This window comes from Myotis nattereri, assembly GCF_964212035.1.
Source record: "Myotis nattereri genome assembly, chromosome: 5".
Taxonomy (NCBI): Eukaryota; Metazoa; Chordata; class Mammalia; order Chiroptera; family Vespertilionidae; genus Myotis; species Myotis nattereri.
Window position 1 is genome coordinate 109,538,252 of NC_138080.1, and position 16,545 is coordinate 109,554,796.

Consider the following 16,545-nt stretch of genomic DNA (forward strand, 5'->3'; position numbering starts at 1 on the left):
CGCGTCCCTGGAGTCCGGAAGGTGGAGCGAGGAGCGGCCGCTGCCGCCCTCCCGGTCCTGGGCCTGGCAGCGCCGGGAGGCCGCGACGAGGGCGATGCTCTTGGTGCTCGCGGCCACCTCCGTGAGGTCCGGGCCGGCCGGGGAGCTCAGCCTGGAGGCCACGGGCTTCGCCCTCGGAGCGCCAGGCCGCTGAGGGGACACCAGTGGGGTCAGGCCACGGGAAGCACAGGGGCCTGGCCCAGGGCAGCCGTTCTCGGGGGGGGGGGGGGACTGCTTTGGGGAGACAGGGCCCGGAAGCACGTGAGAAGCCGGGCCTGGGCGTCCTGCGAGGCCAGTGCTTGGGCCTCAGGGTCGCGGCCTCGAGGGCGGAGGGGCCACGCTCCTACACCAGCTCCCAGAGCCACGGAGGGGCGTCCCCAGGACCTGACCCGAGCACCCGCACAGCCCCAGTCCCGGGAGCAGGGGCCCCGGGGGGGTGGGGGGCTCCCAGAGGCCAGGGGCCGTCTCCACACGGTCATCCCGCCGCTGACAGCCATCTTGGCGGCTGCGTAAAGAGGGTCCCCTTCCGGAAGCTTCCCTGCTGCTCGCCCCAGCCCAGCGCAGCTCTGATGGGCCCCGTGACCCGCACACCCACCTCGTGCGCTGGCGGCGTGAGCAGGATGCGGAGGGGCGGGGGGGCGAGGGCAGCCTGCCTCCCCCACTGTTTTGAGGGAGTGGCTTTCGACACCTTGAAACCATGGCTGCGAGGAAACACAGGGGCTCCTCAGGCTCCACCTGTTGCCACAGAGGAAGCTCGAACCCGCGCTGTGGCCCCCCGGTCAGGCCCTGCGGACACGCTGCCTCCGAGGGGACCCGCCAAGTGCGCCAGCGACCTTTAGTCCCGGCGCAGGCAGGACACTCGCTGGAAGGAGGCCGGAGGCCGGCCGTTGGGGGCCTTCGAGGGACAGACTCGTCGGGAGGCGGCCCCTGAACACGCTGGCCCTCCCGGCCCTGGCACTGCCTTCTCCCGAGACCCTGGGACCAGCGGTTCTCAACCTGTGGGTTGTGACCCCTTTGGCCGTCGAACGACCCTTTCACAGGGGTCGCCTAAGACCATCCTGCACATCAGACATTTACATGACGATTCATAACAGTAGCAACATGACAGTTATGAAGCAGCAACGAAAATCATGTTATGGTTGGGTCACAACAAGAGGAACTGTATTTAAAGGGCCAGAAGGTTGAGAACCGCTGCCCTGGGACTGTCTGGGGGACAGGACGTCCTGCTGCGCCAAGGAGGGATGGCAGCAGGTGGTGTCGGGATGGGGCCGCTCACCCCAAAGACCAGCACGTTAGAGGCGGGACTTGGGGCAGCCCCATCCCAGGAGGGCGGATGTGGCCAGTGATGTGATAATTTGTGCTGCGTGATGAAACCCCAATAAAACCTGGACAAGGAGTGGGGGAGCTTCCTGGGGGAGACACGGGGGTGTCCAGGAGGCTGCCTGCCCAACCCGGGGGGTGGGGAGTCTGTCCCGGCCTCCAGGCGCCCAGGCCTCCAATTCCCGCAGCCTCCCCTGGATCCAAGGGCAGGCGATGCGCGGCCGGAAGCAGAGCCCGCTCACCTGTCCGTCTCCAGCAGCACATGCGGCAGCTCAAAAGGGGCACCCCCCGGGGGGCCCTTCCTGTCGGCCTGGTCTTGGGGGGCCTCCTCTGAGGGTGGAGATGTGTTCCGCACAGAGCCATCCTGCGGGCAGACAGAGGAGGGAGCTCAGGGAGGCATCCGCAGGGCGCAGCCAGCCAGCGTGTCCTGAGGCCCCGAGGGCGGGGAGGTGCCCTCCTGCCGCCGCCCAGCAGCTCTCATCCTCGGAGGCCCTGGCACAGACAGAAAGGGGGCCTCTGCCAGGAGCGAGGGCCGGGCCGCGGGGGGCCTTGACCCTGGAGCAAAAACGGGCACAGGGCTGGCCAGTGGGGATCGTTGGCTGGGCGTCGCCCCAGGAACCAGGAGGTTCGGTTCCCGGTCAGGGCACAGGCCTGGGCTGGGGCTCGATCCCCAATGAGGGGCGTGCAGGAGGCAGCCGGTCCATGATTCCCTCTCCCTCCCCCTCTTTCCAAAAGTCAATAAAAACATATTTAAAAAACAGGCACGGGGCAATGCTGGCTGAAGTCAGGGGGTTCTCCTCTATTTCCCCAGAAGGCAAAGCAGAGGGTCTGTGGGCTGGGGGACCAGGCCCAGCCGCGGGCGTGGGCAGAGCTTGTGACGACCGTGTTGGTCTCAATAAGGAACTCAGAGCCCCCCCCCCTAAACCCCTCCCCAAGGGCATCCCCATCCCCACCCCGACCTCCCTCCTTAAGGTGTCCCCAGAACGGGCAGTAGACATGGCCTCACACGGGGCCTGGAGCACCCCCTGGGAACCCCCAAGCCCAGAGGAGAGCCTGAGACCCGAGGGCTTGCTGCGGCCCCAGAAGATGCCCTGGCCCAGGCTTCCTTCCTGCCGGCCGTTACCTCTAGCAGTGGCCCAGGTTGCAGACCTGCCCGTGAACATCACACCCCGGAGCCCCGAGTCCCCCGAGTCGCTCCCCCACACCGGCCGGAACCGGAACTGCTAGGTGCGTCTGGCCAGAGGCGGCCCCGTTCCTGGGTCCCCAAGTTTCCTCTTCCCACCTCCAGGGCCAGTGTCCCAGGCTAAGCCCAGGCTAAGCCCAGGCGGGCGGGAGGGGACACGCCGACCAGAGCTGACCCAGGCCGACCCCCCAGCGCCCGGACTCACGGGCAGGGAGCTGGCCGCGGCCGTGGCCGAGTGCAGCAGCAGCAGGCGGTCCAGCGAGCCCCTGCCCAGCTCCCGCGCGTACAGGCCGTAGCGCTCGTCCAGCGCCGCGGGCACGGGGAGGCCAGAGTCTGCGGGAGGAGGGAGAGCCGTCAGGGCACGCCGCCCGGTCCAGAGCGGGGCGCGGGCGAATCCTCCCCAGGGGCCGCGTTTCTGTGACTTCCTCTACGCTCCGTCCGCTGCTTGGAAATGTCCTGCTGGTTCACGGCCCGCCTTTCATCATAAAGTAACACGGGAACTTCCAAGAGTGAGTAACAGGCAGGTTAGAACTCAAGGGCCTGGCTGGGGTGGGTCCGTGGCTAGAGCATCGGCCGGAGAACGGTCTCGGGGTGATTCTGCTCAAGGGCACGCGCTTGGGTGCAGGTTCCCCGCCCGGTGGGGATGTGTGTGGGGGGCAACCAATTGACGTGTCTCTCTCACATCCGTGCTTCTCTCTCTCCCCCTCCTTCCCTTCCACTCTCTCTAAAATCAATGGACAGCCCGGTCTGCATGGCTCCGTGGTTGAGCGTCGACCTATGAACCAGAAGGTCAGGGTTTGATTCCCGGTCGGGGCACCTGCCCGGGTTGCGGGCTTGATCCCCAGTGCGGGACGTGCAGGAGGCAGCTGAGCAGTAACTCTCATCATTGATGCTTCTATCTCTCTCTCCCTCTCCCTTCCTCCCTGAAATCAATAAAAATATATTTAAAAAATAAAATCAATGGGAAAAAAATCCTCTGGTGAGGAGTAACAGCAACAACAAAAAGGAAGCTGAATGCTGAAGCCGGTTTGGCTCAGTGGATAGAGCGTCGGCCTGCAGACTGAAGGGTCCTAGGTTCAATTCTGGTCAAGGGCATGTACCTTGGTTGCAGGCACATCCCCAGTGGGGAGTGTGCAGGAGGCAGCTGATCGATGTTTCTCTCTCATCGATGTTTCTAACTCTCTATCCCTCTCCCCCTTCCTCTCTGTAAAAAACCAATAAAATATATTTAAAAAAAAAAAAAAGGAAGCCAAAGAGCCCGTCCTAGGTGTGCGGCCAAAGGAGCAACAGGTGGTCGGGCAGCTCAGGCGCGAGGCTCGCAGCAGCGTGAACGCCCGGTGCCCCGAGGCGGACGCACTGAGGCGTGAAGGAAGGTGCTGACCGGGCGGCGGGCGCACTGGCCTGCACGCTGCGGAGGAGTGACGGGTCAGGCGGCGGGAGCCTGGGCGGCACAGAACCTAAACGGTCCCAGCAGATGGCGCAACAAATCGTGTGCATCTCGGCAGAGGGCACCGACCTCGCACATTGGCCTCGCGCGCACAGCGACACCTGGGGTGCACGGTCCGGGGTGCACGGTCCGGGGTGCACGGCGAGGGGGGAAGCAGGGCCCGGCCTCACCCTGAATGAGCTGCCGCTGGTCCCGGATGATCCGCTCGCACAGCAGCTGGTGCTGGCGGAGGCGCCCGATGAGCAGGTCCCTCTGCGCCAGCAGGTGCGCCCCGTGCAGGCGGCCGGCCTGCAGCGCTGCGTTCTCTGCCTCCAGCTCCTGCGCGCGGCACAGAAGCCGCTCCTCCAGCCGCGCCTGCGGGGACCAAGGTCTGTGCTGCCCCACCCGCCCGCTCCCCCCACGGACCCCGTCCGCTCCCCCCACGGACCCCGCCCACATGCCCCCTAATGGACCAGGTGTGCAAACTGAACTCAAGAAAATAGGCAGCGGCCGGTGTGGCTCAGCGGTTGAAGGTCGACCCATGAACCAAGAGGTTCGATCCCGGTCAGGGCACATGCCAGGTTGCGGCTCGATCCCCAGTAGGGGGTGTGCAGGAGGCAGCCGGTCCATGATTCTCTCATCATTGATGTTTCTCTCTCTACCCTCTCTCTTCCTCTCTCTCTAAAATAAATAAATAAATAAATACACATTTTTAAAAAGGAAACGGGCCAGTGATGGGCTCTGAGGATGTGTGGCCTCCCCCTGCGTTAACCGAGTCTCTATTCTCTGTGATCTGGTGCCCTGACCTCTGGGGCCCTGCTCACCTGCAGGGCTGGCCTCCCAGGGCCGGCCGAGTCCCGGAGACGGAAAACCACTCGCCCAGGAGCACACCTGTCAGGTGCAAACCCAGCCCAGAGCCCACCACGCCCTGCATGGGGCTCTCACACTGCGGCTCTGGCCCCCGCCCTCGCCACCCAGGCCCGGGTACCAGACAGCTCATCTCCAACTTGCCGCAGGCAGATGCCAAGATATTAAGAGGGCCTTGGGCTCTGGCCGGCTTGGCCCAGTGGATAGAGCGTCAGCCTGCAGACTGGAGGGTCCCAGGTTCAATTCCGGCCAAGGGCACAGGCCTGGGTTGCGGGCTCGATCCCCAGTGGGGGGCGTGCAGGAGGCAGCTGATCAGTGATTCTCTCTCATCAGTGATGTTTCTATCTCTCTCTCCTTCTCCCTCTCTGAAATGAATAAAGAAATATATATATATTTTTAAAGTTATGAATAATTAAAAAAAAAAAAGAGGGCCTTGGTTTGGTGACAGTTTTTAAGTGAAGTAAATGCCACCTGCTTGTAGCGACAGGACATCATCAGACTCGGCCACAAGCCTGAAAACACCCCTGCACCCATTCACCTCGGGGCGGGACACAGCCAGCTGCCCGCACTTCCCCCAGGTCCCCGCTGCATAAACAGCTCAGATAAATCGCTCGCTCTTGCCCGGCCGGCCTGGCTCCGTGGCTGAGCATCAACCTAGGAACCAGGAGCTCAGAGTTCCACTCCGGGTTGCGGGCTCGATCCCCAGTAGGGGGCGTGCAGGAGGCAGCTGGTCCATGGTTCTCTCATCATTGATGTTTCTCTCTCTCTCTCTCCCTTCCTCTCTGACATCAATAATATATTTACAAATAAATAAATAAACAACTCGCTCTTCCCAGGAAACAGCCTGGGAGAAGACTCACTCTCCAGAGAGCAGCCGAGAGCCGGGCTTCCCGGGCCGCGTCCCTGGCCTCTCTCCGCCGGCCGAAGCCCCTCCCAGGAGCCGCCGAGGCCCTGCCGCCCCCGGAGGAGCCGGTGTCGTCCTCAGACCGGCAGCAGGGCTCTCGGCGGACTCCACGCGGCCTGCCACCCTGCACGTGGGCCCTCCCGCCGGGTGTGGCCGTCGCTAACATGCAGGGACATGGGTTTGCAGCCAGCCCAGCTCTGGGCTGGGGACCGGGACCGGCTCTCTGACCGCCGAGCCGGCTTTCCCGCCCGCAGAGCCAGCGCCGGTGCACGGGCAGCGATCCATGTCGTGACTCGGCCCAGGTGGCGCCCCCCGGGCTGCCGGCCGCTCCCCACCTGCAGGGCCACGGCTTCCCGCTGCGCGGCCAGCAGCAGGGAGACCTCCTCTCCGGCCAGCGCTCCCTTGTGAGGCTCTGCGGACTCGCCCTCGTCCCCGGCTGCGTCGGCCACCGCCTGCTGCTCGTGCCCCTCGGGTACCTCGTCCTGGGCGCGGTGGGGGGTCTTCTCCCGCTCCCAGCTGCAGCCATGACAGGGGCGGGGTCAGAGCCCTGTGGGCGCCACTGGCTAGGCACAGGGAGGCCACGGAAAGGGGCAGGGCTGGTCTGCTGTCTGACAAAAACTGGACAAAGTAAAGAGGTGAAGGGCCCGGCCGGTGTGGCTCCACCTACGAACCAGGAGGTCACAGTTCGATTCCCGGTCGGCGCACATGCCCGGGCTTCAGGCTCAATCCCCAGTAGGGCGTGTGCGGGAGCCGATCAATGATTCGCTCTCACTGATGTTTCTATCCCTCTCCCTCTCCCTTCCTCTCTCTCTAAAAATTAATAAAAACCGATTAAAAAGAAGAAGAAGCAGTGAATGTTTGCAGTATGATCACCGAGCAATTAAGCCAGGGACCCTGTAGCCAGCCCGCCCCTCCCTCCTGGACTCCTCTGAGGCCCGGTGAGCTCAGGGCAGAGCCTGGGCAGGTGCCGTCGCCCGTGAGGAAGGACACGGGAGCTGCGGCTGGAAAGGGGCGGGAGTTCCTCGGAAGCAGGCGCTTGCGCGGTTAAGCGAACAGAGAGGAGGAGGGAGGACGGGAGAAGACGTGGACGGAGCGCAGCATGCAGGCGGGTGCCCGGTGGCCCGCACGTCCAGGCCACTGCGGCGATGCCGGGTGTCCCAGTGTCATTGCTAACTGTGCCGCACCTCCCACGCCTGTCTGGGTGACAAAGCACAAGGCCGGTCCAGCTCGGGCAGCCTGCTCACTGCGGGTGGCGGGGAGGAAGGGTGGGCCGTCCAGAGAGCCGGCTAGTGGACGGACACTCACCCACGGCCAGCCCCACCCCCTGAGCCTCAGCATCGCCCTCCGTCCCACGGGCTGACCCGGCCTGCAGCGCTGGCTCTGGGCTCCAGCCTGTGAAGGGGCCAGCGGGACCTGGGCGCCATCCCCACCTGCTCCAGCCTCGCTACAGGCGGGAGGGCGGGAGGGAAGAGAAGGAGCCCTCGGCTAAAGGCCCTGTGGTTACCCGCAGGCAGGGGAGGGAGGCTAGACAGTCGCAAAAAAGGAGCCCCCACCTGCTACCCCACTGGTTCTTCTTGGCCCTCTTGCCCCATCGGGAGGGTGGCGCTGGGCCCTGGGCGGCACACTCACTCTGCAATGGCCAGCAGGTGCTGGGACACGTCGGCGTGCAGCTCCATGTTGGTGTCCTCCAGCTCCATCGGGCTGCGCGCCATCTTCAGCTGCTCCTGGAAGGTCCCTGCGAGCTGGGCCCGGGTCTCGTTCATCTGCAGGCGGCTGTCCTCCTCCAGGTCCTGGGCGGGCATCGCGACTGGGGCAGCAAGAGAGCCGGCTGCACCAAGAGCGGTGCCACCTGAGCCAGGGCTGAGCTCCAGGCCTGCCCACCAAACAGGTGGAGCTTGCACCCTGTGAGGGTGAGTGGATGGATGGATGGATGGGTGGATGGGTGGATGGGTGGATGGGTTGGTGGATGGATGGGTGGATGGGTGGATGGGTGGGTGGGTGGGTGGGTGGATGGGTGGATGGGTGGGTGGGTGGGTGGGTGGATGGGTGGGTGGATGGGTGGGTGGATGGGTGGGTGGATGGGTGGGTGGGTGGATGGGTGGGTGGGTGGATGGGTGGATGGATGGGTGGGTGGGTGGATGGGTGGGTGAACACATGCGCACACATACCCGCTTCTTTTTAAAAAAATATGTTTTCATTAATTTTTCGAGAGAGAGGAAGGGAGAGGGGGAGGGATAGAAACATCCAGCTGAGCGAGAGAGGATCAATGGTGGATGGTGGGTGGATGGATGGATAGATGGATAGGTAGATAATGAATCAATAGGAGAAAATATTTGCAAACCATATATTTGCTAAGGGTTAATATCCAAAAAATATAAGGAACTCATACAACTTAATAGTAAAAAACAAACAATCCAACGTGGAAAATGGGCGAAGGACCTTAAGAGAGTTTTTCAGAGAAGACGTGCAGCCTGGCCGGGCGGCTCAGGGGTGGAGCGCTGACCTATGAACCAGGAGGTCACGGTTCAATTCCACCCAGGGCCCAGGCCCAGGTTGCGGGCTGGATCCCCAGTGGGGCGCGCAGGAGGCAGCCAATCCATGATTCCCTCCCATCACGGATGTTTCTCTCTCTCCCTCCCTCCCTCTCTGACATCAATAAACACATGTTTCTAAAGAAGAAGACATGCAGATCCCAGCAGGCCCGTGACAAGGCGCTCACATCAGTAATCATCAGGGAAGTGCAACCCAAGCCCGGGAGACACGCCTCCCCCTTCCCGTCAGAGTGTCTGTCGTCAAGACAGGAGAGAACGAGCCCTGGCCGGGCAGGAGAACAGGGCCTGTGCGCGCTGGTGGGTGAAACGGGTGCTGCCACCGTGGAAAACAGTGTGACGTTCCTTCAAGCCCGGCCCTGGTCACCGACCTCCCAGCCTCCTCTCCCACCACAGGGCACCGTCTGTCCCTGAGCTCACACCCCCCCACCCTAGGGCGGCACCGTCGCTGCGGCACCAGGTCTGCGCCAGGCTCTACCTCGAGCATCCGGGATCCCGGCCTCGCTTCTCCTGTGCTCCTGCTTCTCGATCTTGGACTTGAGGTGCTCGATCTGCCTGCGCAGGTCGGAGATGACATCCGTGTCCTGGTCCAGATGGCAGGACATGGTCAGCAGGTTGCGCTTGACCTGGTGGCAAGACGCACCCCAGGTCAGGCCAGCAGCCCCCGAGGAAACATCTTATAGCCAGGAATGTGCGGCAGGAACACGCAGTCTTGCTACTAAAATTCACATCAGCCCGGCTGGTGTGGCTCATTGGTGAGCATCGCCCTAGGATCCAGGAGGTCATGGTTGGGTTCCTGGTCAGGGTACAGGCCCGGGTTGCGGGCTCGGTCCCCAGTGTGGGGCGGGCAGGAGGCAGCTGATCCTTGATTCTCTCATCATGGATGTTTCTCTCTCTCTCCCGCTCCTTCTCCCTTCTTTTCTGAAATCAATAAAAATATTTGTTAAAAAAAATTAAAATGAAATCCAAATGAGTACCCCTCAGCCTTGAAGAAGGAGGTTCTGACACATCAGACGTGGGCGGCCCGGGGGGCACTGTTCTCTGCGAAGGAAATGAAGGGCCTAGAGGCGAGGACACTGGGTGAAGGGCAGGCAGCCCCGAGTCCAACGCCGGCACCCTCACCGAGAAGAGGAGGCCCCAGGAGAGAGAACAGGAGGCGGCAGGGCCGACGCGAAGCCGGTGGGTGCACCAGCCGAGGCCCAGGAGTCCGAAGCTCTGGGGAGCGAGAGCGTGAGGGGCGTGCACCGCGGCTGGGGGGGCGGGGGAGAGCGTGAGGGGCGTGCACCGCGGCTGGGGGGGGGGGAGAGCGTGAGGGGCGTGCACCGCGGCTGGGGGGGGGGGGAGAGCGTGAGGGGCGTGCACCGCGGCTGGGGGGGGGGGAGAGCGTGAGGGGCGTGCACCGCGGCTGGGGGGGGGGGGAGAGCGTGAGGGGCGTGCACCGCGGCTCGGGGGGGGGGAGCGAGAGCGCGAGGGGCGTGCACCGGGCAGGCGCTCACCCGCGTCCTGATGCTCTTGGCTCTGTGCGCGTACAGCAGGGTGCTCCTCGACTCCTCGAAGGACGTGCTGGCGGGGCTGATGTGGGCGATCATCACCGTCTGGCTGTTCCCTCCCAGGGCGTCCTGCTCAGCGGGGGCACGAGCTGGGGCGGCGGGGACCGGCCCCCTGCCCAGTGGTGCTGTGTGCCCCCCACCCCCGCCAGGCCCGTGGGCACCGCCCCGAGGCTCCGGCTCCAAACCCTGAGGAGGGCAGCTCAGGGTGACGCTCAGGGTGCGTGAGGCCTGTGCCGAGCCCACCCCGTCCGCCTTCCGCTCCGACGCGAGCAGGTTAGACCGGGAGGTGGGTCTGCAGGGACAGGGACACGCCTGGCTGCACCATTTGTTGGTGTGGAGCCCGCCTGCTGCAGGGCAGAGGCGACAGCATCGGCTCAGCGCGGGGACCTTCTCAGGCAGACTGCCCGTGACGTGACGGAGGCAGTGAGCTCCCTGTCCCTAGAGGTATGCAAGCATGGGCTGCACCATGCTGAGAGGGCGGGCAGTCAGGGCGTGACTAGAGATGGTTTCTACTGTGTTTCCCTGCCTTTGGGGGCTCCTAGAAGGGTCCTTAGGACTCACTCAGGGCCGCTCTCCTGGGTAAGTCCTGGAAGACGCAGTCAGCTGTGGCAGCAGGACACACATGCACACCCACACACACATGTGCACATAGGTGTACGTACAAACATACGAACATACACACCCATGTGTACACACAAACACACGGGCACACGGGCACACATACACCCATATGCACACATATAGGTGCACACATAGCATGTGAGTGCACACATACACACATGTGCACACACATGCACACACCCGGCCTGCAGCTTGTACCTTGAGCAGGCGTGTGAGCTTGCTGTCCCTGAAGTTCACGTACTGCGTGCGGCCGCCGCCCCTCTCGCTGAGCGCGTTGATGCAGTTGCCCAGCGCCAGCAGCGAGCGGTTGATGTGCGCGCCCTCCTGCATCCTTTTGCCGCGGTTCTGGGTCTGCTCGGGGAGAGGCGGGCTGGTGGCAGATGGTCTGTGCCCCCACCCGCTCCCCACACCAGGCCCCGGGCCGTCCCCGTCCCCCGGAAGCTCGGGCCCTGCAGGCACGGACTGGACCCAAACCCGGGGCCGCGAGGCGGGTGGCAGAAGCCCGCGGGCACACCGGGCAGCCGCTGGAGGGAGGGGAGCCGTGTGCGGGCTGGCAGGCGCCCGTCAGCATCATGAATGAGGTAAGCGTGGGCAGGCGTGTCTGCAGCGCCATCTGATCCAGTGAGGACGCGAATGTGCGCTCACGAGGCCGCCCCCTCGCGGCGCCCCCTCATCCTCCCGGCATCACACGGGGCCACGGTCCCCCGGCCCTTGTCCAGGACTGGGCCCCAGGACCCGGGAGAGCCCTCTGTCCTCCGGCGTCTGGAATTATTCCAGCCGCAGACCCCGCCCGCTCGCCCCGCCTCGCCTGCTCTCCCCGGGAAGCCGCGTGAAGGCTCATCAGCGGCCCGCTCCTGAGGGCCCTGTGCTTCCCGAGGGGCCGTGGCGACGCGTGGCCCGCCCCTCCTTTCGGGACCGTTACCGTCTTTCCAACGGCTGCTGTCTCTGACCTGCTGGCTCTCCTACCTCAGGTCTCCCATGAACATGCACATTGCAGTCCTAGGCTTAGGTTACAATATCTGACTCTGGCCCGACCAGCATGACTCAGTGGTTGAGCGCTGACTATGAACCAGAAGGTCAAGGTTCAATTCCTGGTCAGTCAGGGCACGTGCTCAGGGTTGCAGGTTTGATCCCCAGCGGGGGGCGTGCAGGAGGCGGCCAAGCAATGATTCTCTCTCATCATTGATGTTTCTAAATCTCTCCCCCCTCCCTTCCTCTCTGAAATCAATAAAAACATATTTTTAAAAAATAGTCTGACTCTGGGCCAGGCCTGGCCGATTCAGGAGCCCGAGCGCCAGGGCGGGGCCAGGGCAGGGCAGGGCGGGTGAGGGAGGGAGGGGAGGGCCTCCACGGTCGGGTGGGCACAGGGTGGAGACTGGGATTTGGGCCGCGGCCGGGATCCAGCACTAACCCTCTGTGCTTGGCCAGGCCCCTCCCCCTGGCATGCTCTTCCCTACACTCCCCCAATGTCCTCAGGGCCCGTCAGGCCCAGCCCTGAGACCCCACCACTACCCCCACCCTCCTCTGAGCTCCCATGAGCTCCGTGTGGACCCCAAATCTCAAAGCACAGCCTCTCCGAGCTGCAATGGTCTGCTCACAATTGTCTCCCCAACTCCTGAGGCTCTGGGCTCCCTGCGGGCGGGTCCGGCCTCAGACGCTGCGGTGGGGGGCGGGGGAGGGGGAGACTGCCACTCAAGCCCTCCCAGTCACTCAGCCAGCGCTCAGGGGGCACCCCAGGCCTGGGAGCCGGAGGGAGGGACAGGGTCCTGCTCACAGACTGAGGGACGGTGGAGGATGGAAGGGGAGGGCAGGGGGGGGCGTGGGGGGGGGACCTGGGATGCCCGCTCCGAGCCCGCCAGGTCCACCAGAAACAGCCTCCCGACGCGCACGCCCTCCGCCAGGTGGTGGCCGCGGCCCTGCCGGCGCACGGAGACCTGCAGCACCGCGTGGGAGCGCGAGGACGTCCTGTTGGCGGCCGTGGGCTCCTGCGTGCGCTGCCGGTTGCCTCTGGTGAGGAGCTGCATGATCTGAGGACGGAGCCCACGTGGGGGGCGGCGGTTAGGGCCCGAGGGGCCCTGTGCTCCCTCCAGATCCACCGGGCAAGGGAAGGGGTGCCCGAGCTCCTGGGGCACCTCGTGCTGGGGTGCTGATGCAGCACCTCGTCAAGGGGAAACGATATCTGATTTGCGGGTGAAGTGACTGATTCACGGAGAAATGGCAGGTGGCTGGGGCACGCGGGGCCCCTCGCCACCTTCTGCCTGTGGCAGGCATCACCAGTGGGTTACCCGTCTCTTCCCACAGAGCCGGGGCAGCCAGAACCCTTCTCAATGCGGATCTCAGGCGCCGACGGGGCGGCAGGTGGGCAAACCCTCCTGCGAGCAAGCAGCTGTGGAGACCACGCCCAGGAGGCTCTGCTCAGCCCTACTGTGCGCGCACGTGCTGGGACTGCAGAGCACGGTGAAGGAAGACGGCACAGTGCTTGTGGCCGAATGGGCAAGAAGCCTGGCATCTACCTGCAGACCCTCCCCGACCTCTCCCCGCCCGAGCCCACAGGGCTGGAGCACGGCCATGGGGCGGGCTGAGCCCTTGAAGGTTCCTGGGCGGTGGGAGCCCACCCCGAGGGCAGTGCTGTGAGGGTGGCACTGGGGAGCCTGGGGGCAGAGAGCCGGGGCAGGGCTGCAGCGATGCCCACACTCGCCCTCGCTAAGGAGCCACCTCAGGGTGGGGAGGGCACCCAGGGTCACTGAGGCCGCCTGTGTAACTGCAACCGCTAAGGTGGGCGCTGAAGAGGGGCGTCTGAGCGGGGAGGGGGGGCCTGCAGAGGTGGGGATGAGCCAGGGCGTACGGGGGAGTCTGCCGGGAGCGCAGGCCAGAGGGCAGGGAGGTGCAGGTGCTGCCCAGCCCCGGGCTGAGGAGTGCTGCTGGGCCGTGTGCCCGGCTCTGCTGCGAACCTGAGGAGAAGGGCCTCCTGGCCTCTCGGAGCATGGCGCCTGGCCCTCACCTCCTGGGCATTCGAGGTGGAGACCTCCGTGATGCCCGCGATCTGGATGCTGCCCCTGGCGTCCTCCCTCAGCTCCAGGAGCCCCGAGGACGGGTTCAGCAGGTCCCGGATCACCTCGTTGTAGATCTGGGCGAGACGGAGCAGCCGGAGAAGCAGAGGGCAGGGCTCGCGTCGCCGGGCTCTGCGCCCACCAGAACCTGCTGCTCGGAGGCGGAGGTCTGCCAAGGGCCTTCGGGGTAACGCGCCCGCCTGGCAGGTCAGGCGCCTGAGGCAGGTGGCGGGCTCACCTCCAGGTAAGACATGGACACGCTGGAGTCCACGCTGTCCCGGGTCCGCTCGATGGCCCGGAAGAGGTCGGCGAGGGTCTGCAGGTAGATGCCGGGCTCCGCGTCCATGCCCAGCATCGTGTGGGTCTTCCCGGCCCCTGCAGGCACCACACCCACCGGCCCTGAGTGGGCGCAGACCCCGCCGGGCACCTGCCCGGAGACTATGCCCGCGCCGCCTCGATCGCGCAAACCCTCCCGCTGCAGACATCGCGCTACCTATTCTGGTAACAAGGGTAAAACCGTCAGTCCGGCCCGGCCAGCGGGGCTCAGGTTTTGAGCGTTGACCTATGAACCAGGAGGTCACAGTTTGATTCCCTGTTAGGTCTCTGGGCTCTGTCCCCAGTGGGGGGCGTGCAGGAGGCAGCCGGTCCATGATTCTCTCTCATCATTGATGTTTCTGTCTCTCCCTCTCCCTTCCTCTCTGACATCAATAAAGGTATATTTTTTAAACCCACAACACCCTCATCCATCTATCCATCCATCCACCCATTCATCCGTCCATTGGTCCCGCTGCCTGCAGAGGAACCCGGGGTGAAGGAGGTGGTGCGGGCGGAGGGACAGGGGTCTCTCTCTCCGCTCCGAGGTGTCTGAGCCATGTTGTAACCGAATGGCCGCATCACACTTTTTAAGGAGTCTCTTCATGGGGCCCCCCGCCCCTCCCCGGTCCACTGACAGGCAAGGACCAGGCTGCTCTTCCCCTTCGCTGGCGCCTGGCACACAGTAGGTGCTGGTGACCTTTGTTGAACGGATGAGGGCTAGCCAAGCTGTGGCTGTGGCTGTGGCTGTGGCTGTGGCTGTGTCTGTGGCTGTGTCTGTGTCTGTGGCTGTGGCTGTGTCTGTGGCTGTGACTGTGGCTGTGACTGTGGCTGTGACTGTGGCTGTGGCTGTGGCTGTGGCTGTGGCTGTGTCTGTGACTGTGGCTGTGGCTGTGGCTGTGGCTGTGTCTGTGTCTGTGGCTGTGGCTGTGGCTGTGGCTGTGTCTGTGTCTGTGTCTGTGGCTGTGGCTGTGTCTGTGGCTGTGGCTGTGGCTATGTCTGTGGCTGTGGCTGTGACTGTGGCTGTGACTGTGGCTGTGGCTGTGGCTATGTCTGTGTCTGTGTCTGTGGCTGTGGCTGTGGCTGTGGCTATGTCTGTGGCTGTGGCTGTGGCTGTGGCTATGTCTGTGTCTGTGGCTGTGACTGTGGCTGTGACTGTGGCTGTGTCTGTGGCTGTGGCTGTGGCTGTGACTGTGGCTGTGGCTGTGGCTGTGGCTGTGGCTATGTCTGTGGCTGTGGCTGTGGCTGTGGCTGTGACTGTGGCTGTGTCTGTGGCTGTGGCTGTGGCTGTGGCTGTGACTGTGTCTGTGGCTGTGGCTGTGTCTGTGTCTGTGGCTGTGGCTGTGGCTGTGGCTGTGGCTGTGGCTGTGGCTGTGGCTGTGACCAGGCCCTGCTCAGGGCCTCAGTTTCCCCATCTGCACAGGAGGGGCCAGGCCTGACCGCACTGACCGTGGCGCAGAACCGCGGGGAGAAGGCTGCGTGCTGGGGAAGCCACTGTCCCTCTCTGAGGCTCCATGTCCGTCTGTGACAGGGACCTCCCCTGCCTGTCGAGGCCGCTGTGCCAGGAGCTGGGGCCCAGAGGCCAGCGGGGCGCCGCACCCGGCAGGTGCTTGGGCTGCTAGGGAGCCCGCACCACCAGCGCCCCCTCCAGACACGCCCGGTACCTGAGGGGCCGTAGGCAAACACCGTGGCGTTGTATCCGGAGACGACGCCGTCCACCAGGCGCTGGGTGGTGGCACGATACACGTCCCCCTGCGGACAGACGGAAGGACACCACCGCCCAGTGGACAGCAGCTGGAGGCAGCCTGCGATGTCCATGCCGTGGGGACATGGACAGGGCCCCACAGGGGAGGGCGGTCCAGGCACAGCGGGCGTGGGCATGGCTGGGCTCCACCCTGGATGCGCCGTAACTGCCCCACCTGAGGCCTCACCTGCGCCGGCCCCGCCTCACGGTGCGGACAAGGCGGCCCCGCAGGGAGGCTGTGGAGGGGACACTCCACCCTGAGCCTGGCCCCCGTCTACCACACTCCTGTGAGTCCTTTCCAGGGCTTCTGAGAAAACTGGGAGGAATCGGGGGGAACGCAAAGGGCTGGGGCAGCCACGGGGCTGGGCGTCTGGGGGAGCGTGCGACCCTCTTTATGGGACAAAACTGGGACCAGGGAGTGGAAGTCTCCACCGGCAATTTAAGGTGAGGCGGCAGTACAGCGATGGGAGTGTGCGGTAGTGAGCTCCCTGTCCCTAGGGGCATTCAAGAAAGGACTCCTCCAGGGACCCAGTGGGACAGGCGGCAGGAAGGAAAGAGGTGGACTGAGATGGCTGGAAATTCCCTGCCCCCCCAAATGTGCGTCTAATCCCCTTTCCCCAAGTCTGGGCCAGGGAAGCGGGCAGCGGGATGCCATGCCTGGGGTGGCCGAGCCTTTTTGACGCCTGGCAGCTCCCCCCTCACCCCCCTGGAGCTCAGGGCTGCCATGTGTGAGGAGGCCCAGGCCACAGGGGGAGGCCACAGGTGGCTGCTGCAGGTGACAGCCCCCACGGACGCCCATAGCACCAGTCCACTGACAGCTCCACGGGTGGGCCATGGGGACGTGGGCATGGTCGGGCCTTCGGGTGCCTGAAGTCCCTCCCCATTATGACTAAAGCCGCCCAGGACTGATGGGAACTGGCAGCTGCAGTGGAGAAGGGCGGGGAGGTGGGCGGGGGGCGCGGGGAGGGCTGGGTCATGGA

At 64.6% G+C, this 16,545-nt stretch overlaps 1 protein-coding gene across 1 annotated transcript in view; it reads right to left on the bottom strand.

The window, feature by feature from the left end:
• Nucleotides 1-16,545, bottom strand: part of LOC308520322 (kinesin-like protein KIF19) — a gene marked incomplete at both ends in the record, with an annotated part of 25,238 nt that continues 8,693 nt past the window's right edge. Inside the window, 14 exons of the mRNA XM_081092809.1 lie at nucleotides 1-189; nucleotides 635-740; nucleotides 1,602-1,723; nucleotides 2,748-2,875; nucleotides 4,160-4,307; nucleotides 6,216-6,255; nucleotides 7,369-7,612; nucleotides 8,767-8,914; nucleotides 9,785-9,907; nucleotides 10,658-10,810; nucleotides 12,292-12,486; nucleotides 13,461-13,586; nucleotides 13,748-13,884; nucleotides 15,486-15,573. Coding sequence (XP_080948935.1) covers nucleotides 1-189; nucleotides 635-740; nucleotides 1,602-1,723; nucleotides 2,748-2,875; nucleotides 4,160-4,307; nucleotides 6,216-6,255; nucleotides 7,369-7,612; nucleotides 8,767-8,914; nucleotides 9,785-9,907; nucleotides 10,658-10,810; nucleotides 12,292-12,486; nucleotides 13,461-13,586; nucleotides 13,748-13,884; nucleotides 15,486-15,573 — 1,947 coding nt within the window. The remainder of the gene's footprint in view (nucleotides 190-634; nucleotides 741-1,601; nucleotides 1,724-2,747; nucleotides 2,876-4,159; nucleotides 4,308-6,215; nucleotides 6,256-7,368; nucleotides 7,613-8,766; nucleotides 8,915-9,784; nucleotides 9,908-10,657; nucleotides 10,811-12,291; nucleotides 12,487-13,460; nucleotides 13,587-13,747; nucleotides 13,885-15,485; nucleotides 15,574-16,545) is intronic.